Genomic DNA, 25,336 nt, shown 5'->3' on the forward strand with positions numbered 1-25,336 from the left:
CCCCCCCTGTGAAACGCACGCCGAGCTCCGAGCTTCATCCAATCAGAGCTGCAGCAGTCAGCGAGTCATCCTGTTCTTCCCCAGTGATTTGCTTGCTGGCACCATTGAGAGCAGTGCCACGGAGGAGAGCTGAGGCAGGACAACATAAGCCCTCCCCTGAAAATAAGCCCTCTGGTGTTTTTCTTTCCAAAAAAAATAATAAGACAGTGTCTTATTATCGGGGAAACACGGTACCAGTGTTTACTATGATAACCTATAATTGAATTATAACAGAACTCCAGTGTATCAGGTAAGGCAAAAATCACTACACAGCCTCACACGTATAATTGACAAGATCAAACAAGAGCCAGACCTGTGATTTCATCCACGTGGGAAACTCCCAGTGTGGGAACTCCCTCCATGAATGAAGATTGGCAACTTGTCTATGATTTATAGTCTTAGCTGCATGGGGTCTATGAGAGGATAATGACTTATCCATGCTCATCAAGGTGGCATATAACAGAAGCAAACTTGAACCCACATTTTAAATTAATAATATACAGAAAAATGTACAACATAAAAACATGAGTAGTATTTATTCACACTTATTTATTCTTCCATGTATAAAAACTGCATGTTACAGCACGAAATTTTGTCCAAGGCTGATACCCTTTGGACTCTCAAGGTGTTTATTGGTATAAGTATCAGAACATTTCTTAAAGTTTTTCCTATAATTGTGTTCTGTGGCATGGTCTATTTCTGGTCATTTTGGCCTTCAAGGGAAATTCTCTGAATGGCTTAAGAAGCCTGGACTCGAAGATGTGCTTAAGAGAGAGATCTGTCAAAAATTGCTCTGTAGCAATGCAATATTGTCTTTCCTTCCTAAAGTAGGTTGACTCTTCTATTTCTTAATGCAGTAAATATATGGTGCCTAACATTTGCTCAGTCCTGTGCTAAGTGCTGTGGGAAGAGATCAAAGAAATAGAAAACATCCTCTCTGCCTTCAGAGAGCTTACACATTTTTTTCTTATGTTTTCTTATGGAACTGTTTTTAGAATATTAGGTGAACCAATTTAGGTTTCCTTGCCTCTCTTGCTAAGATAAAGAGATGGAAGAAATAGAAGCAAAGGGTCTGGATCATGCATAAACTGGGTAAATTTATGGAGGACTTTCTCTTAGATAGTTGGTCTGTGTGTGAACTGAGAGGGGAAATCCTGAACAAGTACCCTGGGGTGGCCCATTTTCAGGAAGGTCCTGGACTGAAGACAAGATGGTGGACCAGATGGCTTTTCAAGGTTCCTTCTAGTTTCCAGATTTCATGAGAATGTATTTCTGTATCAAATTCCCATCTGTGCAATGGACTAGTTCATTATACCTCCTATCCACAAAGTCATCTCCCCTTCAAGCTGCAGTAAGGCTGTAAAAGAGAGACAGAAAAAAAGAGCTGAATTTTTCTCACTTTGCAACTGACAAGTTTAGTTAGTGTGCCATAGTGAAGACCAAGAGAATTCTGGCTGGGCCATTAGGCACCCTCTTGGTTTAGCATGAGTTTAGTCTTCACTTTCACCTGAAGTAATGATATGGTTTGGTATAGCAGATTTTGAAAAAAAAAAAAAACAACTTGGTTGCTAGTGTGTGTGCTCAGCTCAGATGTATTTTAATTAACAAGAACATTTGCCTGAAAATGAGCAGCAGCCGCTAGCTAAGTCTGCCACAGCAGTTTCTCTCCCTTCTAATCCATGCCCAATGGGCCTAATCCTCTATTGATGACATCATACAGGAGTGCCAGGGCAGCTGATTAGGTCATTGCCATTGGGAGGGAATTTCAGGGAGGACCACTGCAACAAGCCAATGAATTCCATGGAAACCCAGACACCTGTGTTGGTGTCTCTGGCAATACTGTAACATTGAAAGTCCAGGATTTTGATTGGGTGGGAAGGAAGACAAATCGGCTGCTTTTTGGACCTGGCTGAAAGAGAGCAGGAGTAGTTTGGAATACTTGAACTCACCCAGTGAGACTTAGACCTTATCTTGGTTAGGACTGAGAGACTTGACCTCTGCTTTATCCTGAAGAATGGGTGTCTGTCAAAAATGAAAATCCTTTCTGCAAATCTAGATTGTCACTAGCTAATGATAATGAAAACAATTAACAAAATCCACTTCCTGTATGTGCTAGGAATTGTGCTTTGATCTGGAATTATGAAGAATAAGCAAAACAGTCTTTGCCTTCAAAGGGCCTACATTCTAATATAAGGAGACAGCAAATACATGCACAATGATAATTCTTTTCCTTTATAAGAGCTCTTTCTCCTTTTCAAAGTTTGTTCACATACATCTGTTGTTTCACCTTATCACTCCTACTGGTCATTTGGGTCATTTTCTGAATGCTTTTCTCCATGACCAGCCAGGGTAAGAATGAAAGATTTAAGAGGCTGTTTAGAAGAATTTGGGGAAAAGCTAAATTCAAGACCTACCTCATCCGAATAAGGGAGCTCATGTTGGGTCCACAAACAAACCAGGTAACCCACTGCTACCCCTTCTGCCCTCCCCTCACCTCCCTTCTTTCCCTAGTCTCCCTGCAATCATTTCCCAGGCTCTTCTAGAGCTGTCCTGAATCCACTGACTTGTAGGTCACCTGAAATTTTAATTCTTCTAAAACTGGGGTCTTTCATGATTTGTAGCTATATGAGAGAATACTGATATTAAGAAATGGACTTTTGTGGTTTGAAAAGCTTGAGACTGTAAAAAATGCTGTAATTAAATTCAATGGATTTTTATTAAGTGTCTGTTGTCTGAAGCTTCTCAAATGCAATTTAAGCTTAATCTCCTATTCAATTCTGGGTCTGTTCACCTATAGGGCTTATTTGATATATAGGGGATAGGAACTATACCTGTGATTTTACTGATATAAGAATCACAGATGAGGAAATTTCTCTACAATTTATAGTCTTAAGGAATGGTTTAGAGTATTTCGAGCTTTCCCAAGGTCACATAGTCATTATTTTGTAGAGGCAGAACCTGAACTCAGGTCTTCCAGGAACTGACATCACTATCGCCTATTCCATTGATATATACATAACACCTGAGTAAAGCCCCTTAAACATATACATACACATATATGTACATGTCTGTTTCTCTATAAAACATATGATTAAATATTGATTATATAATCATGTGTAATTAATTATATATAATAATTATATATTCATATGTATATAACATGTATGGATACATAGATATGAACAGTATAAACTCTATGTGTCTCAGCCTGTGATATGTTTATGTTTTTATAGTGGCAACCACATTAGCATACCCAGAATGACTGCTAGCACAGATTCTCGGATCTGCTTTACTAGGAAAGATAGCTATTTAAGGGGTCAACAATTTTTTTTTAAAAATTATATTCCCTAGTTCAGGGGAAAAGCCAGCACCCTGAACTTCACAGAAAATACAAGCAGAGAAATAAAGACCAAAAGACAGGACTCTGCCTGAATCAAAGCAATATTGCTATATACTTTACATATATCCCTGGATAGAGAGCCTTTACATCTGAGCAATCAGGGAACTCTGAACATATGGCCACTCAGAATCTTGACTACAGAATCATAAGATCCTCCTCATACAAGAGCCCCCAAAGCAAAATACCAACTTGAGTATATACACACTTCTCAGAGCCAGGAGGCATCACAACCCTCATGACTCAGTGCCTAATTAGAAATTATCAGAAGGTGTGAAAACCTTCCTATAAGCAAGTCTCCCCTAAAAAAGCTTCCGTTAATGGGCTCCACATGAGGCCTATTAATGGGTGGGAAAGATATTATATCCCATTAATATTACAGTTTTATGCACACACACACGTCCATATTACTTCAGTGGTCTTTCTATCCAGCCACATTTGGACAATTTGCTTATTTCATCCACTTTATTTTTCAATGTGGATGGTTAGGCCAATCTTTTTGTAAAATTATGATTTTAATGAGGAACCTTTATAGTATTCTGGGGCTCAGTGCAATCTGCATAATGCCATCTGGAAAAAGACCATAAGATATATGAAATAAGAATATAGTGTGCTGTAACTAGAGTGCTAGATTGGATGGTTAGGGCTGTGTGATAGGAATTCAGGCAAAGGAATATTTCTTGTCAGTTTGAGTACTCTGTGAGGGTTCCTGGAATAGATAAGACTTGAGCAAGGTCTTTGAAGGATGGGAAGAATTTGAATAGCCACAAGGAATGGGGAGATAATTCCAGGGATTGGTGAAACAGTATGGAGTAGGGAATGAGTATGGTGAGTACTGAAGACAATGTGGAATGTAGGTTGGAGGCACAGGGGATCTGCTTGGGGAGTAGTGGGAGACCATAAGATTCAGACTTGAGTGGATACTGAGAGAGCATCTTGTCAAATGCTTTCATGTCACAAATGAGGAAGTTGAGATCCAGTGAGATTAAGTGACTTGCCCAAAGTGACAATATGGGGCAAAGATCCGATTTAACCCTGGGTTCTCTCATTCATCATAAAGTCGTTGTTCTTTTTACTCCTTCACACTGAATCTTGATAAAAATGGGTAGACAAGAGGGTGCATTCAGATTATAGAGGGTTACTACCAGGGTAAAAAACAGTACCATGTGGGGCTTCTCCCCATTTCCTTTCCTTGACTCTGTTGCCAGAGTATTGGAGTTAGGTGTCCAGGTCAGAAAGAGAGGCCTTTTCTTGGTAACTTTAGTTGGGGTGAGGAAGGGACCAGGGAAGAATAGGAATTTAGGAATAATAGATCTTTCTGAGCTGACTTTGGGTTTTCAGCTTCAAGCAGGGGTGAGCAAGGGGAAAGCATTGTCACTTGAGCAATGAGATAACCAATCCCACACTAAATTCAACGTACTTAGTAACTGGGGAAACCGAGGCAAAAATAACACTTTTGCCCTCTGAATTTATGTCCTAAGAGCACATTGGTATATAAGTAAGTATGGAGCATGGTGGAGAAAAATCACTTAGCCCTGGAGTCTGAGGACCTGGGTTCAAATTCCACCTTTGATACTTACTTGTATGAGCTTGGATTGACATCCTTGGGCCTCAATCTTCTCATCTACAGAATTTGAGGTCTGGATCAGAGAACCTCTTAGGACTCTTCCAACTCCAAAGTTTATAATCCTCTATGATATAATAATTTGAAAGAAAGAGAGCTCACCAACAACTAAGGAATTACTGGGAAAGTCTTCCCATACAGTGAAACTGAGCCTCTGAAAAAAGCCAGAGACATAAGGTGAGCTTGGGGCAGTGCTATTTCATGGTGAGTGTGCACTTCATAATCTGTAGCAGGAGGGTCAGGGTGAGGGCTCAGGGCAAGGAGCCCGAAAATTGTGTTGGTGAAATTGTCTAGAGGGGAAAAAAAAAAAGCAAAAAACCAAAACAAAGCAAAAACCTCAGAGTACTGATGGATGTAGCGAAGTTGCTTAGCCTTGAAGAAAACTTTTATTTCTTTTTCCAACCCCCCCCCCCCCAGCCTGATGATGTTTCAGTATAATTGGGTTGCCAAAGAAAGGAACCTGTTTTAATTTTTAATTAGAAATCAGAGGAGTAAAAGAGTTAGAATCTGCTTCAGCTGGGGCTTTTGCTCAATGCTGGAATTCTCCTTAATAAGCTGAAACATTCCAGGGCTGCCTCCGTTAGCGGCTGGGCGCAGTGGCTTTACTCAGGGGGTAGACATCTTAATGCTCATGTAATTATCATGTAATTATTTTGTAATGGGGCACCAGAATTTTGCATATATGGCATTCTTTCCTGAAAGTTGGGGGAAAAATACTCAACTAATAAAAATAAGTTTGTGCCGGCCAAGACAGAAACTGAGGAGATTTAGCTGTGTGGCTTTTTTTTTTCTTTTAAAGAAACAGCTCTTCCAGCTCTCCACCGGGTCGGGCAGGTTGTTGGGAGGAGACCTGCTTGCAGCCTGGGCCTCTAGGTAAAAGGGATTATCTGAGTCTGTTTCTACCAGGCTGAGGGCATGTTTAGCGTATTTGTTGTAGGTAAAGTGATCTTTTCAGACTGTCAGGTGGGGGTAATTACCTTGGAAGAAGAGCTGGTTGTTGAAAGTGTTGGTGCAAACTCTCCCTTTGCTCACTGGGGGGTGCTTCTCCCGGCGAGGGGGTGGGGCACCTGGGGGAATACCGCTGGGGGAGGGTCTGTCTCTTTCTATTTCTGTTTCCTCTCCCGTGTGAGAGCAGGTGCTGGGAGTTCAAGGGCAGGGAACCACCTCACCCGTGCTTCAGTGCACGCTTCTGCGAGTGAGTGTATTTCAGTGTGAGTGTGTGTCTTTGTGGTTTGGGACCATGAAAACTTTCAGGAACCCTGTGTGGGAACGATGCATTGTCTTTGGCAGAAGGAGTTTAAACAGATAATAGGTTAACTTAAGAAATTGCGTCTGATTGAACTTATAATGAAGGGACCAATTTTTGCCTAAATTCTGTCTTTAGATTTGTGTAATCTCCTTGCCCTCCCTTCGACTCTCACCCTCCCTCCCCCATTAAAAAAAATCACCTTTGAAGAGAGGAAGAGGAAGCTTGGGTTTTCCACTCCCAGGGGCAGTCCCTTTAAGCTGCATTAGCCTGGCTGCACACACATGCTATTTTTCCTTGGCACGAGGTGGGATTCACCTAGTTAGCGGATTGATTTGTGCTTGGGAAGGCAGCGGAAGGTTTGAATCCCAGCACGGTCTCCTGCATCAGCGGTGCAAAGGAGAGCAGGACGGGCAGTGAATCTCTCGATCTTGACGTACCAGATGTAGTGGCTGCCGGGCTGCTTCCCTGCAAAGGTTGCGTGCAGGTTTCCCTAGCAAGAAGGGGGCCAGAAGGCGAAACCCCCTCTTCCTCCTGCCTCCCCTCCCCCCGGTGTCTCTGGGGGGCAGTCAATCCCGATGTCAGTGGGATACCACTGTGCGGATACAAAGCAGATTTCTCTGCTACCTGGGCAGGCAGAGAGAGCTAATGAGGAAAGCTTGACTTTTTTTTTTTTTTTTTGAGGTGCATAAGCTTCTGTTGACTCTGATAACCATCCCTCTGTATAGGCCACAGATCGTGGTAACCAAATCAGGTTGCCAACGAAAGCAATTCAGAAAATTTGAAGTGCATCTCTTTTTATTTTATCCCCCCCCTTCCCCCCCAAGACCTCTCCTTTGAGATATTTGCATCTGAATGTTTCTGGCCTGGCTTCATAAAGGAATTGAAATTTCCTCATTTGGGGTGATTCCTTTTTTTTTTTTATTTAATGTCCCGAAGATGCAATTTAATTCGAACCACACTGGCATTTTTCAAAACCCACAAAAAAGGATGCTTTAAAAATTCCGCCCAAAGCTGGGAGCGACAATGATCGGCAGGCAGTTTATCTTTCCGTGGCTGTGTTGTGAAACTGCCCTGTAATTAAGAATGGTTTTTTTTTTTTTGGATTGATGATGCCTCATGTGTACTTTATACTTTTAAAGATATGCTTTTACCTCACTGACTTCTCATAATCATTTAAGAAAAATCCTATTTTACAGATTTGGGAACTAAAATTCAGAGAAGCCCTAGGTCACAGTCAGTGGCAGATCTAACAACAAACAACAACAATAATAATAATTTGTATAGCCCTCTGAGGTTTTCGAAGTGCTTTCCAGTTAACTCATCTTATGTTCATGATACATGCAGGAGGTAGGTGCTGTTATTATCATTTTACAGATGATAAAACGGAGGCAGAGACAGGTTAAATGATTTGCCTAGGTATACACCTTAAATGTCTGACAGGGAATTTGAACTCAAGTCTCCTTGACTCCAGGTCAAGCACTATATCTACTGCGCCATCTAGTGGCTGTAGGCTAGAGCCCAGATCTCTTATTCCTAGGACAATGATGTTTTTATTAATCAGCTTGTGTGGGCTTCCTATCCAGGGCAAGATGTCTTTGGGGACCAGCTTAGCTTCTTTCCAGTCCTGGCCCCAAACCCTGTGCCGTTCTGTGACAGAAACATGTTTTTCTGGTAGCCATGGGTTTTCTCCTTCTCGTAGGCTGGAAACCATTTAAGTCAAGAGCTCCTACTCTGTGTAAGGCATAGGAAGCCCAGCAACCAGAACTACAGAGTGATTCTGACCTCCTGGCTATATCATTTGGAATTAGAAGCTTGAGCTAGGTTGCCTTCTGCCAAGGCCCTGGTTTCCTGAGCCATTCAAGGCATGATATCTGGGACTGAATCTGGTATGGTAGGGATCTTCTACCCTGACAGTGGGAGAACTAATTGAGTTTTTGATTATCTTCTACTTTACTGATGATGGCCCTCTGACTTCTCACCCAGAGGATTATTGGAGTGAATAAGTCAAGGACGCAGTTCCTTAAATCTTTGGGAGGATCTGAGCCCATTCTTTTAAGGCTGGAACCAACTGCTACTGCCAGAAATGATAGTGGCTTGGAGGCATTGAGCCATCTTATTAGAAAGCCCAATTTCCCTTGAAAAATCCATTAAAGCAATGTCCTTCTGCCCAGCTGTTGTTTGGTATTTCTTTACTTCTCTGACCAGGACCTGGCCTGTTGACCACAACATTCTCCTCTGTTGGACTCACCCATTCAGGTCAGGAACTTGGCCTTGCTTTGTCCCATCATGAATGTGTTCTCCCTCTTCTTTTCTTGTGTCTGCTCTTTCGTCTTACCTGAATTCCCTTTTCAGTCCCTGTTGACTTCATCTCGTAACTACCTGATCAGCTTTCTTCTCCAAGTCCAATAGTTGCCAGCTACCACTGTTCACCCTTTGAATCCTGGCCCTTACTCCTGGACTGCACCGTGGATTATCGACACTGATGCACTATTCTTACATGATCTGCCTCAGAAGGTCAGTTCCCAATATGCCCCTTCCCTTACTGAATCAGGCCAATTCATCTCACTCTGGGCCCTCTGTCTTAACAGAACTGGGCTCTTGTGATGAGAGACACTGTTTTGGATGGTACAGCTTGATGCTGACTTACATTCTGCACTCAACTGGGGACCTCCGGGCAAGCCGGCATTTCCTTGGCTCATCTATTTCATCCTGGTTGTGGTCGTTGTTTTTTGAAACTCTGTCTGGAATGATTAATAAGCCTTAATCCTTGGCTGTGCAAGGACTGGACTCTTCCCTGCCTTCTCTCTGTGTCCTACTTCTGGAGACTTTGTGACTCTCCAGATTCTGAGCCTCCCCTCTCTAGTCTCCCTCTCCCTCTGACTTGGCCTTTCATAACTAATTAGTTCCATGGTGAATCTAGGTGGATGAAGAAATGGTCAATCCCAAGTGAGTTTTATTCTTTTGTTGCTTACCCTGGTCCCAGATAAGGCTGTGGGAAAATGAAGGTTTTTGAACAGTTTCTTCACCCAGCTCCAGCTGGCCCCATGACCAGACTGCATCAAGAGCTGGTTACAAAATTCCAGCCGTCTTTCCCCTGCCACCCAGATTGCTTCTGGGCTGCCTCCCATAGCTAGCTGATGGATGCTCGGGGATTATAGTCTGAGGTTAATATTAGCCTCTGGGAAACTTCTTTAGGAAAATAAACCTCTTGTCTTTGAAAATGCAAAAAGCAACACCCACCCCCCAATAGAACTTATTAGAAAGATTTTTAGTTAATCCACTGAACTGTCCCCTTCTCTCTGGCCCCCAAGGAGTATTGATAATTAGGAGTTTGTTTATTGGTGATGTTTCAGCCTTAATGGTGTGAATTATGGGGAAGTTCTGCCCTGTTCCGTTTTCAGTTTAGCCCAGTGTCCTAGAGTCATAGGCTCATTTTTTTTTTTTTTGGAGAGTAGTTAGGGATAAGTGACTTGCCCAAGGTCACATGGCTAGTTTTTTTTTGTGTTAAGTGTCTGAGGTCAAATTTGAACTCAGGTCCTCCTGACTCCAGGGCAGGTGCTTTATTTACTGTGCCACCTAGCTGCCCCCTTAGGCTCATTTGTAAAAAGAGGGAGCCTTCATAGTCTTAAGGCTCTAAATCTATGATCTTAGAATGGATACAATGTTGGTGATATCCAGGGACCTTTAAATATCCTCATGTCCTGGGGCCACGAGAGGGACAATGCTTTGTTTATTATGAATTAGTGGCAGAATCAGAATTCGAATCCAGGTCTCCTGACTCTCAATTCAATGTTCTTTCCACTGCTTTTGGGGCAACCATTCCCACCAATCCTCTCTGTCCTTTTCAAACCTTGACATTGTTTAGTTCAGTGTTATCTGGGTAGGAAAAAAAATGAGACAAAAGGAGAAGGAAGGCCAGAAAGAATCTCAGATAAGCAGGATAGCTTTGAAAGTTACATGTTGAATTTATTATTTACTTAAAAAGAAAGGAGAGTAAGTTCTACATAATAGAGATCTTCAGTTTCATGTACCATCCTCATCTTTTCTACATTGTATATGGAAGTACTAATTTTATTTGGTGTTTGCTAAATTCAGAATGAAAATAAAATAAAATGAAAAACATATCTGGGTGAGAAACATTTCTTAAGTCACAAACCAAAGCCCTGGATTTCATCCTCTTTCCTGTACTCCGAGGGAGCCCCAGTAGATACTGATCCACCTATTACTATCTTCACATGTTTTTGGCCAGCCTGGCCATGTGTGCTAGATGTAAAGAGAGATCGCCACAGACCATGCATGACCTGAAAAGGGATCCAGAAATAAATGGGACACAGCCAGCATTTGCCACCAGCTTATGAGAGTGAAGGCCCAGACAATGGGTCTGTTGAAAACCTGTGTGCTTATCACAATTTGTGGATGTTCACTGAGAATGAAAGAGGGATTGCCTTCTCTTCACTGAGAGAGGACTAGAAGGAAGCAGTGGGGTGTTGGGCCCCACTGAATGATGCTGGGGCAGGGAGGAGGAGGACTTCCAAGTCCTACCAGATAGCATTTGGAATTGGTTCTAGAACCTAAGCTGTTACAGGAAGAGATCCCTGCAGAAATTAGAGAGGGAATAAGTATGTTCATTGGTAGATCTAGTGCAGGGAACTGTGTGCTTGATGGCACAAGAATATGGTGCCTTGGATTCTAGATATAGGCCTGGTTTGTTTCCAGGCAGCAGTGCCAAGACTGTTGTTACTTACTACCTGCGTGACCTTAGGCAAATCCTATAACCTCTTTGGGTCCGTGGGCTCGCTTTAAAAGTCTGTTGGCCTTGGTGAGCTCCAAGGTCCTTTCCAGTGATAGATCTGTGCAGGTCTATGCTTGTGATCCTAAGCATCAGAAAACATCAGCCCCAGTGGATTTGGCCAGTGACTAATTGTGGAACCATCATAAAGTTCACTTAATAATTATGAGAGTAGTAACTGACTTTAATTGCCAAATTTATCCAGTATTTTTCTTATAATAATCCTGGGGGGCGGTTATATAACTATTATTATACTTGTAATGGAGCGAAATCTACATGCCAGAAATGAGGAACATCATATTTTAGATGGTCGGTACCTCTTCAATGCATCCCAGTCAACAGTTCGTCTCTTCATCAAGTGGTTACCAGACCAAAATCAGTTGTATTATGTCTGTGTGTGCTTAGATCAGGGAGCAGGGCCCTTACATTACTAACCATCATGACTTCTGGAAGCAGGCTCCTCACTTTCTTTTTCTACATAGGGTTCCTTCCCCTTTCCTGTTTTTTTTTTTTTTGAGGGGGGAAAGTAGGGCAGTTGGGGGTTAAGTGACTTGCCCAAGGTCACACAGCTAGTAAGTGTTAAGTATCTGAGGCCAGATTTGAACTCAGGTCCTCCTGACTCTAGGGTTGCTATTCTATCCTCTGGGCCACCTAGCCACCCCTCCCCCTTTTCTTCTATATTTCCATTTTATAGATAAAGAAACTGAAGCATAGAAAGGGGAAGTGACTGGCCCAAGGTCACACTGCCAGTTAAATATCAGTACCAGTATTCATACCTAGGTCTGCTAACTCCACATCCAGTTCCTTCTGGGCCCCAATTTCCTAATCTCTGGGATGGGACTAATAGTCCCTTCTCTGAGGCACAGTGTCATTGGTAAAACAAAGATAATACCTGTATTACTTAGCTGTCAGGGTTGTTGTGAGAATCAAATGAAGTAATTTATGCAAAGTGTTTAGCAAACCTTAACGTGCTTTATAAATACCAGCTATTATTGGCATCCTTGTCTTATTCTTCTTTTTTTTGGACAGGGTTCAGAATAAAAAATGGTACCATGAAAAGTTGCTTTCCTACTATTATTCTCTTGTATTTACTTTTCTATGGACTATTGAATAGGTGGGGAAAATAAACTTCTTTTTTGCAGTTAAATAAGAGTAAAAGAATGTTAAGTTCATCTTTTGTGCGATCAACGAAGATATCTTTTGGACAATGCTAGTAGCAGAGAGCATGATGGGGATGATCTGTACCTTATCTGTTCTCCCTTAATGATAACTGTGCCAGCCACTACCTGAAGAACTTTCTAATTTTTATCTCATTAGAACTTCACAAGAACCCTGGGAGGTGGGTACTACTGTTATTCCCATTATACAGATGAAGAAACTGAGGCAAACAGGCTAAGTGACTTGCTCATACAGCTAGTAATTGCCTTGAAGCTGGATTTGAACTCACATCTTCCTGACTCTATGCCCAGTGCCCTATCCGCTGTCACGTGATTTTGGTCTCCTTTGCATTGTCTCTAATCATTACTGTTGTTATTATTATCTTATAGCACTGTAGTTAGGGTTCAGATGAGATGGTTTAGTGAGAGAATACTTTCAACAAGCATAAAGGTTTACATGGGTGCCAGATGGTATTGCCAGGCATCTGTATGTTTGACTAGGGAGAATCCTGGGGAGAGGGGAGCAACATCCTCCTGCTGCTTTTAAAATTAACCAGCTTAACTCTCTAGGTGGCTTTTTCTTCCTGATGGCCTGGAGACCTAGTTCAGTTATTCTAGAGGGAAACCAAGTACTTGTGGGAATGTATATCCATCATATATACTATCTAGGTAGAGATTGGTACAAATCATGAGTTTCTACATGGGCAAAGGCAGCATGGTGTCATAGGCAGAGAGAAAGCCAGCCTAGGAGTCAGGAGGACCAGGTCTCTGACACATACTGGCTTTGTGACCCTAGGAAAGCCGCTTAATCTCTGTGCCCCAGGCCGTTCCCTATGTCCCTCAGTTGTAAAATGCTTGTCAGTCTGCTTTGATAGCTAAACAGACAATTTAAAAGTACCCTCTATGTGCCAGATATTAAGTTAAGTGCTGGGGATGCAATGAAAGCAAAAGACAGCCCCTGTTCTTAAAGAGCTGACAGTCTAAGGAGGGGAGGAGACATACGACAGAGCATGTAAACTGATGTACAAACTACATACAGGACAGTGGAGATATTAGAAGGAAATTATTAGCATTGAAGGGAATGGGAAAGGCTTTGTGGAGAATGTGGCATTTTAGCTTTGACTTGAAGGAAATCAGGGAAGCTGGATGGTACAAATGAGGAGTTGAGATTTAGGAGTTGCTTCAATGGATGTTAAGAAAACAACAATACAGTTTTAAACAAATAAACACATTAATACAGGATGTTCTTAAAGTCTTAGTGTAATTTGAAGCTTTAGTAGCTTAAAAACATTTTAACATATGTGTCACCCATCAAATCTTATCCCTCACTTTGGACTCTCACAGACTCAGCTCAGATTTGGGGGCTTTTAATAGTAATTTACCCATCATGGCTCTCTTGGTCCCTACACAGATAGAAAAGTGAGAGCTTTTGAAGTTAATTCAGGCCTGATGAAAAGGACAGTGTTGAAGCGATGAAAAGAAAGAGACACCAGTCAGTCACTTACTAGGCTCCTTGCAACAGGCAGTGTTTTCTTCCTTTTCTTTTTACTCCCAGTGCCTAGTATGGTGCTGGTACCCAATAGATCCTTTGTAAATGCCTGTTGATCAGTTGATTACTGCTTGTGTGACCCTGGACCAGTCACTTCTCTTTGGAGGGGAGGTATAGAGATCCGTAGGTTTGGCATAGAAAAAGTCGACTGAACCAGAAGAGGGAAGAAGGATGCTTTTGTTTTATTTTCTTTATCCTTGCCAAGAAGATGGAGTTTTGATGGAGGCTTGTGTTAGGCCTTTGTGACCACAAGCTGTTATCAGCAGATAAGCAGGAGGCAGCAGATCCCAGCATGAATGGTTTCCAAGCAGCCGTGCCAGGGCTGTGTATTACTTACTGCCTGTGTGACCTTGGACAAGTCACTCTTTGAGTCTCTTGGGTAGGGAATAAGGGAAAGGAATAAACATTTTTATAGCCCCTCAGATATGCCAGGCACCATGCCAAATATTTTACAAATATTGTCCCATTGGATGCCCACAGCCACCCTGTGTGGTAGGTATTGTTATTATCCCTATTGAGTTGAATAAAGTGAGGCAAACTGACTTTCCTAGGGTCACATAGCTAGGAAGTGTTTGAGGCTCGATTTGAACTCGGGTCTTCCTGATTCCAGGCTCAGTGCTCTTTCTACTGCACCACCTAGCTGCCTCTGGTGACCAGAATCAGAAGGATTAGATTGGATGAGCTTCCAATTCCAGATCTGCGATCATATGATTCTGTTGTGTTCACTTGTTTCAGTCCTGTCTGGCTCTTTTTGACCCCATTTGGGGTTTTCTTGGCAAGGATACTAGAATGGTTTTGCCATTTCCTTCTCTAGCTAATTTTCTAGCTAATGAAACTGAGGCAAACAGGGTTAACTGACTTAGCCAAGGATACACAAATAAGAAAGTATCTGAAGCAGGATTTGAACTCAGGTCTTCCTCACCCCAGACTTCCAGCTCTCCACTGCTTCAGCTAGCTGTCCCTTATGATCCTAAATAACGTGAAATACCAGCCACAGTCTGAAGTGTGTGCTTGCTGTATTCTTCTTTGTCAGCTTAGAGTATCTTAGCAAATAAACTACTCCAAATGACTTTTGCCCCAAAGGGGCATGAAAGGGGGAATGTTTCTCTGTAGCCAGAATGAGGCTGTTCTTAGGGTCAGAGAATTAGATTTGGAGCTTGAAGGGACCTTAGAAATGTTCTAATCCATCTTCTTCATTCTGCATGTGAGGGTTGGAGGTCGCAGAGATGTCACATGAGGAGTAAGTAGGAGACAGTCTTGGCGCTGATACCTGAAAACTGCCCTTGCTGGTGCGGGCTTTCCCCTCCTCATCTGCTGATAAATGCTCTTCCTGTCTGGGTCTTCTTTCTCATAAGCCCTTTCCATCTCTTTGGGAGCCAGTGGAACTTATGGCACACTAGTATAGTTAAACACTTCCCTTTGAGAAATCAGGGTTCTTGACACACCACCAAAGCATTTGAAAAGGATTTCAGTGGAAGACAGAGATATTCCTGCATGTTCTGTGCTCCCAGTTAACAGGACATTTTTTTCAGCCTCATAAATAGTTTACACTTCTCCAAGTTTTTCTTTCTTCATCTTGAAAGAGGCATTTGAATAGCAGCATTTTATATGTCTGGTAAAAACCTTACACTTTGAGAAATGAAGGGGATGCTAGGAGAAGCTTTAACACCGTGGGAACTCTCTGTATCATGCCAATGGACAGACACGTTATTGCCAACTGGTAGGTTACTTAAGTGATATAATATATGAAGAGAGCTTTTCAAGTTTTAAAATGCTATGTAAATGCTAGGCTTGTGGATTTAACATGACTTGGAGTTAAAAAAACTGACTTTGAGTGCAGGCTGTGCCACTTCCTGGAAGGATACCTCCTTGAATCCCAGTTTCCTCCTCTGGATAATGTTGGTAATGATGCTTGCATGAGAGGCAACATGTTATAAGGGAAGAGAGCTTGTTTTGGAATCAGGAAGATATGAATTCAAATCCTACTTCTTAAGCATACTGCTTATGTGACCCTAGATAATTCACTTAGCCTTGGTTTCCCCTGGGAACTTAAATTGTGGAGAAGGTGACAGTCTGTAATGGTAGACGTTAGGAAGCACCCACACTCCAGTGAAATCTCTAGTACATTCTAAATGTGAAATGCTTGCAGTACCTACCACACTGAGTCATTGTGTGGAAATCACTTTTTAAATCTCAATCTGTTGTAGAAAAGTGGGACTTTATTACTGATTATTTCTTTCTTTCCTTCTTCTCTTCCCTCTTTTTTGTCTCCTTCTTGTCATCTCCTGTTCTGTAGAGAGTTCTGTTATAAGTTGAAAGGTCTTCCCATCCGGGTGTGGTTTGGGAAGGTCTGTGAATGGAAAGCCATGACTGAGTCACATCTGAGCCAGAGTCAGATTCCCAAGAGGGTTTGTCATCAGCACTGGTTTACTCTAGAACAGGTGGTGCCTGTGGGTGGGAGCTCTGGAGGAGTCCTAGAAATTGTCAGGGCTCTAGGGAGTGGGATGGGTAGTTTCCATGGCTCTGTCAACTCCTAGGGCAGCAATTCAGACAAGAGATTAGGAAAACAAGCTGGAGTGATTTAGCATCAGCAAGGCTGTGAACTGGGAGGGCATTTTGCCTTCCTTTGGGATTCATTCAGTGAAAACCCCATCTGGATTCAGGAGGAATCAAGTCAGGAGGGTTGATAGATGTCAGATTGTTCATTTTAGAGGTAAAAGGGACATTAAAGAAATACTAGTCCGTCTCTCTTATTGTACAGATGAGCACACAGACTTGCCCAGCATCATGTGGGGGGCAGATTGCAGAGATCTAAACCCAGGTCTTCTGACTTTAAATCTAGTGATCTTTTCATGTGGGCTTCTATTCCTAACTGGATAATCAAGTGAGTCCATCCACTTTGTGCTGGCATGATATAGCCCAGCCTTCTCACTCGGTCCCTCATAAGGAGAGACATGTGAGACCATCTGGCCCAGCCTCTTCATTTAGTAGATGAGGAAATTGAGGACCATTGTCATACTACCAGTAGGTGCTGGAGGTAGGATTTGAACCTGGGTCTCCACAATGGCCAGGTGCCACCCTCTACCTATTAGGCTATGCTATTTGTCTGATGAGGGACGCTAGGTAGCACAGTGGATAGAGTGCTGGACCTGGAGGCGGGAAGACTCGTCTTCCTGAATTCAGATTTGGCCTCAGATACTAGCTGTGTGATCCTGGGCAAGCCACTTAACCCTGTTTGCCTCCATTTCCTTATCTGTCAAATGAGCTGTAGAAAGAAATGGCAAACCATTGCAGTATCTCTGCCAAGAAAACCCCATATGGGTTCACAAAGAGTCAGACGTGACTGAAAAACGACTGAACACTCCATCTATCGGGTTTTTGTGGGATGCATCAGGAAATAGATGTGCTGGCAAACTAAGGTCTCTTCAAGTTTTGAAACAACTGTGTTTGATGGTGTCTCACATACTTCACCATTAGTTCTTTTGGGGCAAGTGATTCTGTATTCTTGAATTCTAGTTTTTCTTTTTCTTTCTTGTATGTATAATTTCATGATGAAGGGAATGCCCTGTGAGGGAGTGTGCTATCTGCCCATCAGCAGTACAAGAGGAAGTATATCCCTCCTTTTCCCAACTGGTGCCCATATGTCAGTCTTAAAGGAGCTCCTACCGTGTTTTCCCGATAATAAGACACTGTCTTATTAAATTTTTGGACAGAAAAACACCAGAGGGCTTATTTTCAGGGGAGGGCTTATTTTAATGAACATTGACAACAATTTTAATAAACAGGTAAATGTGAACAAAAACATGTACCTTTATTCAATAAGCAAATCACTGGGGAAGAACAGGATGACACGCTCACTGCTGCAGCTCTGATTGGATGCAGCTTGGAGTGCGCCGTGCGTTTCACCCGGGGGGGGGGGGGACGGTGCATACAGAGGGTACCATAATGTAGCGTGTAGCACAGGGGATCACCTTCACTACAGTAGCAATCTCAATAGGGCTTATTTTCAGCGGAGGGCTTATTTCAGAGGAATCCTACACAGTAAGGGGAGGGCTTATTTTCGGGATAGGTCTTATTATCGGGGAAACACGGTATGAGGATTCCTTTCTGAAGTACAGGGATGAGGTGTGCAGGTGACAGTGTGTGTTTCTGATTTGTGCAAGTCAGTTAATCCTGGAGCCTCAGTTTTCTCATCTGGAAGATGATGATAAGCCACTTACTAGCCATGTGACCTTGGGCAAGTCACTTAACCCCCATTGCCCTCCAAAAAGAAAAAAAAACGAGGATAAGCACAACAGGTATCATACGGGGCTGTCCTAAGTAACAAGCCTGCCTGTGGTCAAGACACTTCTGAGGAGGACCAAACTAGATCAAAATATAACTGGGAAATATTTAACAAAATCTATGAAAATGTAATAAAAGCATAGATGATGTTACATTCTAAAACTAGGTCAGTATGTGATCTGCAGGGATCCTTAAAATTTGGTGAGCCCCCCCCCCCCCGTTTCTGTCTGTGTTTACACCCCTGCAGTAGAACACCCATTACCTGTTTGTAGCTAGGTTGTTTTTTTATTTTTTAAGCAATCGGGGTTAAGTAACTTGCTCAAGGTTACACGGCCAGTTATTTCTGGGTGTGGTGCTGAGTGTCTGAGCCCGGGATTCGATCCCCAGGTCGTCCCAACACTGGAGCCGGTGCTCTTACTCGCTGAGCCACCTGGCCGCCCCTAAGCAATTGGGGTTAAGTAACTTGCTCAAGGTTACACGGCCAGGTGTTTCTGGGTGGGTGCTAAGTGTCTGAGCCCGGATTTTGATCCAGGTCATCCCAACACTGGAGCAGGTGCTCTTGCTTGCTGTGCTACCTGGCCTCCCCCATGTTTGTAGCTAGTTTAATAGTTTCTTAGTAATAATACCTTGTAAGGGTTTTGGGACATGTAGTTTACAAAGTTCTTTTAAATCCATTGTCTTGTAAGTCACAGAACAAACCTGTGAAGTATGCTGGGCAGGAATTGTTCTTGCTTTTTAGATGAGGAAACTGAAATCTAGAATATATATATTAGAACTGGAACTAGAACCCAGGCCCTTTTGATTCTACCTTGTGCATTGTTCTTTTCAGTATACCACATTGTCATTGATGATACTTTATAGAATATTTTTTTTCTACATCTCTCGTTATTACCTCTCCCCACCCCCATCTCCATCCTCTTCCCCAGTACCCCCATTGATTGCCATAATGACTTAACCCAGGTGGTCGGCTGTATGGAGAATTGGCCCAGGGGAAATAATATTACCTGGTACCAGCCAGGGTCTCAGATGTGCCTTGTGCTCCCAGGGGCACTTCCCTGGGGATCTAGTGATCTGGGTCCTGGTTTTACCTTCATTTTCCCTCTACCCCCCCCCCCCCAACAGCTAGCGTTTGTGGATGGAAGGGCTGGAGTTAGGAGGTGGGGAGGAGGCTGAGTTGGGCAGGGTGGGAGAGGGAGCCTGCAACTGTGGTGTGGACTAGAATTACCTATTTATCTGGATAAAATGCCTTTTGTAGAACAGTCAGTGCAAAATGTTTAGATAATTAGAACAAAAGCCAAAAGAACAATTCAGCTCAAAGTGACAAGACTGGAAGGCTGGGTGCCCACCAGGATGGCGGTTTTTTTTCCCCGTCTCCCTAGTTCTCCCCAGCCTTCGTTGGGTTTTGATCATGCTATTTAGAAAATCCCTTTGTTGTAGGATAAACTGACATTGGCCCTCATATTTCTGCTGTGAAGTTTGCTGTATACCAAGTGATCACTCGGGAGAGCTAGACCATTACGAGCTGATTAAATGAGCTAATTTTAATTTGTTCAGTGGTTACACATGCACAGACCTTTTGGTGCCCTTTTCCTGTTTGTTTTTTATTTTATTTTCTAAAAAGAAAAAGACCTCTAGTAACCCTCATTAACACTCCCTCCCCACCCCTTTTAGAAAAAAATTTTTTTTTGTAAAGCTTGAGTATTACTGTTTTAAAATAGCAATAGCAGTTGTTATCAATAATAATGAGCCCTGTTTATTGTAACAAAGTACTTTAATAATAACAATAATGATGGCCAACTGTTCTTTAAATTTGTTATCTCATTTGATCCCCCCAACAACCTGTGAGAAAGGTATACTTTCTTGTTATCCCCATTTTACAGATGAGGAAGAGAGATTAAATTGCTGTGCATCATACACCTTATCTGAATCAAACTTTGAACTTGGGTCTTTCTGACTCTAAGTTCAGCACTGTGAATGAGCTAGGGCAGGCATAATTGTCCGCATTTTACTAATGAGGAAACAGTTTCAGAAAGCACGAACCACTTAACCTGTCCCAGGTCCCACAGTTAGTAAAAGATTAGACTTGGCCTCAAGTCCCCTTGTCTTCTAAGTTCAGTGTTTTCTCTTGCTCTCCCATAGTGCTTTGAGATACTTGGCAGATGAAGACATGCCATCCCCAGGCCATGTAGGCCAAATGTGGTTAGCAGTCCTGATGATGATGATGAGGGTTTTTACAAAATTCTTTCATCACAGTAAATCCTTTGAATCAGGTAGTGAGACCATTGTCTCTCCTGTTTGACAGATGAGGGTTAGAGGGCTTAAGAGAGCCTTGCCTCTTTCACATGGCCCAACAGTGAGTGTTGGAGCCAGGACTGGAATTCTAGCCTTGGTGACTCGTATTCTGTTCCTTATAAAATTCCCAGCCTTTGTAACTTGAGGGTTGGTCTTTTTAAGTTGGGACACTTGAGGCTGCTAGCCTGCCATCAGCCCTCTGCCGTGGAGCAAACTTGGAGCCTGCCAGCTCATCTGGCCTAACCTGAGTCCTGTGCCGAGTCTTTCGGTCTAGGAAGTGGTTAATACTGCCAGTCTCCACTGGATGCCTGCAGGAAGGCCAAGCCCAGCAAAGTGTAGCAAAGTATAGTGAAGGAAATTATGCTGTTAGGTTGCTTTTTGCAACACTTATGGGGAGCTCTGCCTCGAGAGGGGACCTCTGCCTGTAATCTATAATAGCGAGTGGTGTACAAAGGGAAAAGCAATTGTGTAGTTGCATAAAATGTTTTCCATTTTCACTGAAAAAGTTGCTTAAGCCATTTGGTGCCCTCCCTCTCTTCTACCTTCTCTTTATATGTTATCTTTTTTTTTTTTTAATGCATTTCAATAGGCGGCTGTTAACTACGCACCTTTATTGCCTTTAAATTGTGAACCCAGCCTAAGCAAGATGGTTTATATGGAAGTGCATTGTTAGTCAGGGGCCTAGAGCCTGGTTTCCCCTGGAGTTGATCGGCATGTTTGAGCTGCGCCAGTTTTCCTCAGCATTGTTTCCATTTGCTGAAAGCTCTTTCCCAGAGACGGTACCCCACCCACCCTCCATCCCTTGGGTTGCCTGGGGAGAGCAGCCCCCTCCATTACAACAGCTTCCCCCCCTACCCCCTCCACAAATACTGGTCTGGCCCCCTGTTCTTGTGGCAAAGAAGCTGGCACCCAAGGGCAGGGCCCCAGTGTGTGGTGTGCTCTTGTCTCCTTTCTTCCCTCCTCCCCTCCCTCCCTGGATACATTCTCTCCTCCCTTCCTCCCTCCCTCCTTTGCCATCAACTGGGAAGGAGGCTTTGGAACAGTCTCTTGCTTCTGAGCTCTCTCTGTTGGAATCCCCTAGTGAAGTGAGTTTGATCTCCCTCCCTGGAAGCCGCCTCTGTGGACCACAGCTCTGAATTGGGTCAACATCTGGACAAATGGCTTGAGATTTCTACACTTGGCCTTTTCTCCCATCCTCTCCCCTCCCACCCCTTCTACTGCCTCCTTTCTTCCCTCCTCCTTTCTTCCCCCCTTTTCTTTCTGTCCTCTAGAACCAGAGACAATACCAAGTGGCTGAGCTAGCAGAGAGACCTCAGCCCATCCTATCCCCAGTGGATAGGGTGGGGACATGTCCCGGAGCTGAGGTCACTCGTAGGGCAGTGTGAATAGATTTCCCCAGCAGTTTGCCAGCGACACTGCTGGCCCATGGGTGAATAGAGGGATTAAGTTTCGGCTGTTGCCACTCGATTAAACTTTCCCCTGCGGAAGAGGCTCACCTCAGGAAGGATTGGGGAGGAGGGGGGAAAGGTAAGATGAAGGGGTATGGGTGGGGGTAGGGGAGAGGTGGAAATCCCAAGCCAGAGCTGGCGGGGGGGGGGGGGGGGGGGGGGGGAATGAATAGAGCAGAAGTCATGTCTCCTGATAGCCAAGTGTTGCATTATAAACTCCTGGTTTGTTGGGAAGCAGAATGTTTCCTCAGAGGGGAATCAAATCCAGAAGGAGGAAAAAATGTTTTCCAGGGATGTGAATGGAACACGGGACTGGCCCCTTAAAGGAGCTCCCCATTAGGCAGAAACCATCTTGCTCCCTTCCCTTCACCAGCCTGAGGATACCTGAGCCCTTCTGGGGTATGTGAGGGATGCTGTCCAGCACTGGGGGTGACCTTGGGAGAGCATGTCTTTGGATAACCTTCAGGTTTGGGTTTAGAATATCTTTTTTTTTTTTTAATGTTTTTTCTCTTTACTTTTTCTCAATATAACTTCAGCTCTCTCAGATCTACCTTTTTCATTCCTTCTCCTGCTAGGCCTTGCTTGGTCCTCGCTATCTTCTTTCCCCTTTATTTTCTTCTTTTTGTTCCTCAAACCCCTTTTGTTCTCACATATCTTTGTCCTCTCACTCCTTGTCTTCTAAACTGTGGAAAAGTATTGTTCATTCTTCTCCTTCCCAGCCACTGTTCTTGGTAACTTCTGGGTCTTCTTTCCACTGATTCTGTGCCTCTGCTGGTACCTGGTACACAGTAAGCACTTAATACTTGTTGACTTGATTTTATTTTTCTCTCTCCTGCCTTTCTTTCCAAGTGGCTCAGATTTTCCCTCTCTGCTGTCCATCTGTTGAGGTTAGAAAGCGTTCTAATGACTAGGTTCTGCTACCAGACTTTGGACTGGATACAACTAAGAAGGTTCAGGTCTCCATGGTGAGGGTATGGTGATATCTCTTTTTAATCACTCCATGGTATCTTCTAGAGATGGCCTTTACCACAGCCAGACAGCTGATCAATCCATAAAGAGCATGCCAATCTATAGATCTGAACTAGTTAGAAGTTAGAAAATGGCTTCTTGATGGAAGATTCTAGGTCCTTGGTCCCCTGGGATGATGTTCGAGGGACCTGCAGTGAATATGGACTATGCATTATGAGTACCTTTCTTCATTTTGGGAGAGGATTGCTGAGTTTTCTTTCTTTGTATTACGGAACTAAGCTACCCAGATAGCGAACTTTTGTTCTGTAATTATATGGTATTTAAGAAGCAAATTGATAGGATAACGTGTTATTATTGGCTACTGGGTTAATAGCTATTTTGGCTGATGTAATAACACTGCCTAACGTTTCTGGCATGCAGAGCAGAGAGGTAAGGCATCCTATGGAAGGATGGTAGCAACGGATGGAGAATCTGACTTCTCTAGAACCCACTGGGGCAGCACGTTGGCCTAGAAGACTGTGGAAGGTGAGGGGCCCAGCAGCATCCCAGTACCATTGGAGAAACCTATCGGGATCTGGTACTGGCATTCATACCCAGGTATCTTTAATGACTAGGAGATGGTAGGCTCCTGCTTCCTGGGCCTTCATTACATAGATTAATGCCATCATTCTTTGTGTAGCCAGGAGCAGACATGTTCTGAACACTCAGGGACCAAGGCTTTGGGGATTTGTTTTCTTATTTCATATTTGTTTTCTTTTTTTAAAAAAAAAATGGTTGCCACATAACTTTTAAAAAATTTGTTTATATATTTTGTTTTTATGTCATTTTGATTTCCCAGTATATTGCTTCTTCCCCCATCCCCCTCCCCCCGAGAGCCTAGCGTTCTTAATGTGGGGTTTGTGAATAATTTTTTAGCAGTTTTGTGAACTTGGGTGGTTTCTACTTTGTTTTCACTAACCTTTAACTGAAGTTTATCATGTCTTTCAGTTATGAATATAGGCAGCAAACATTATGAGCAGGGATTCATAGACTTTATGAGACTGATAAAACAGGTCCATCACACACACACACACACACACACACACACACACACACACACACACACCTTTCTACCTCCTGTTTTAGAACAGGGAGTAAAAAAGAAAGAGAGGGGTAGGTGGTACAGTGAATAGAGCACCGGCCCTGTAATCAGGAAGACCTGAGTTCAAATGCTGCCTCAGACACTTGACACACTTACTAGCTGTGTGACCTTGGGCAAGTCACTTAACCCCAATTACCTTGCTCTATCCCCTCCAAAAAAAAAAATCAGTTCAGTGAAAATAACCAAAACATTCATCAAATTGAACTGTTTAGGCTTGTCAGTGGCATACCGCATAACATTCTTCAGTTTTCTAAACCCTTTGGCTTGCATTGTTGACATCTCTTCTAAGATCTAGAAGGGAGTAATCTTTTTTTTTGGGGGGGGGAGGGCAGTTGGGGTTAAGTGACTTGCCCAAAGTCACACGATTAGTTTTTGTGTTAAGTGTCTGAGGCCAGATTTGAACTTGGGTCTTCCTGACTCCAGGGCTGGTGCTCTATTCACTGCGCCACCTAGCTGCCCCTAGAAGGGAATAATCCACAAAGCCTTCATAGAATTAGGTTGATCTCTTTTTTTTTTTTTTTCAAGCAATTGGGGTTAAGTAACTCACTCAAGGTTACACGGCCAGTTATTTCTGGGTGTGGTGCTAAGTATCTGAGCCCGGATTCGATCCCAGGTCATCCCAACTCTGGGCCCGGTGATTAGGCTGATCTCAAAAGGCTGTTTTATAACTGTAGAAACTGAGGGTCAGGGAGTTAAAGTGACTTATTCAAGGTCATTGAAGTCATCAGTGGCAGAGCTTGCATTAAAATCCAGGTCCCCTAAACCTTGCCAGCTTGAGTTGGTCTTAAGAGTTGGTGTTGAAGAAGAAATGCATCCTTTTTGCCCAGCTGTTCAGGGTAACCCGCCAATGTTGAGGCCTAAGTGATGAGATTTTGTTTGCCAGTTTCCAGTCATGTGGAACTTCTCTTGCTGTTGACTTTGGAAAACCGAGAGGAGGTGGCAGTCAGCCTTGGGAAGCTCTGTAGATGGGGAGGCATAGTAGACTATCAAAAATCAGAATGGACTTCTTCCCTTCCCCTAGGGCAGAGCAGTCAGGGCATCTCCTTCAGAGGCAGCACGGTGTAGTGGAAAGAGGGGTGACCTGTGGTCCTGAGATCCGTGTTTGACTCTTGGCTCTGATGCTTCCTAGATGTGTGAGAAAAGTAAGTCACTCTCCTCTTCTGAATCTGTTTCTCATCTGTTGATTCATGTGTGCACATGATGATGATGATGATGATGATGATGATGATGATGATAGTTATTAGGGGGAGAAAGATGCACAAGAGTCACATCTAGAAATGCTTCCCTTCCCTTCCCTTCCCTTCCCTTCCCTTCCCTTCCCTTCCCTTCCCTTCCCTTCCCTCCTTCCTTCCTTCCTTCCTTCCTTCCTTCCTTCCTTCCTTCCTTCCTTCCCTCCTT

General features: G+C 43.3%; 1 protein-coding gene across 7 annotated transcripts in view; it reads left to right on the top strand.

The window, feature by feature from the left end:
• ZNF423 (zinc finger protein 423) overlaps window positions 1-25,336 on the top strand; it is a 438,674-nt gene that overhangs the window by 216,058 nt on the left and 197,280 nt on the right. Inside the window, exon 1 of one of the 7 annotated variants that reach the window (XM_069082543.1) lies at window positions 21,645-21,907. The exons of 4 other annotated variants lie outside the window; for them this stretch is intronic. Coding sequence is in view for 1 of the 3 variants with exons in the window: in XM_069082541.1 (XP_068938642.1) it covers window positions 22,128-22,227 (100 nt within the window). In the remaining 2 variants the exon portion in view is untranslated. Of the gene's footprint in view, window positions 1-21,644; window positions 21,908-22,075; window positions 22,295-25,336 lie in introns of those variants that run through there. 2 more of the 7 variants (XM_069082541.1, XM_069082544.1) reach the window with 2 other exon arrangements.

This window comes from Petaurus breviceps, unplaced genomic scaffold (assembly GCF_028583685.1).
Source record: "Petaurus breviceps papuanus isolate PSGF00001 unplaced genomic scaffold, PetGlider_PUasm1.0 171, whole genome shotgun sequence".
NCBI lineage: Eukaryota > Metazoa > Chordata > Mammalia > Diprotodontia > Petauridae > Petaurus > Petaurus breviceps.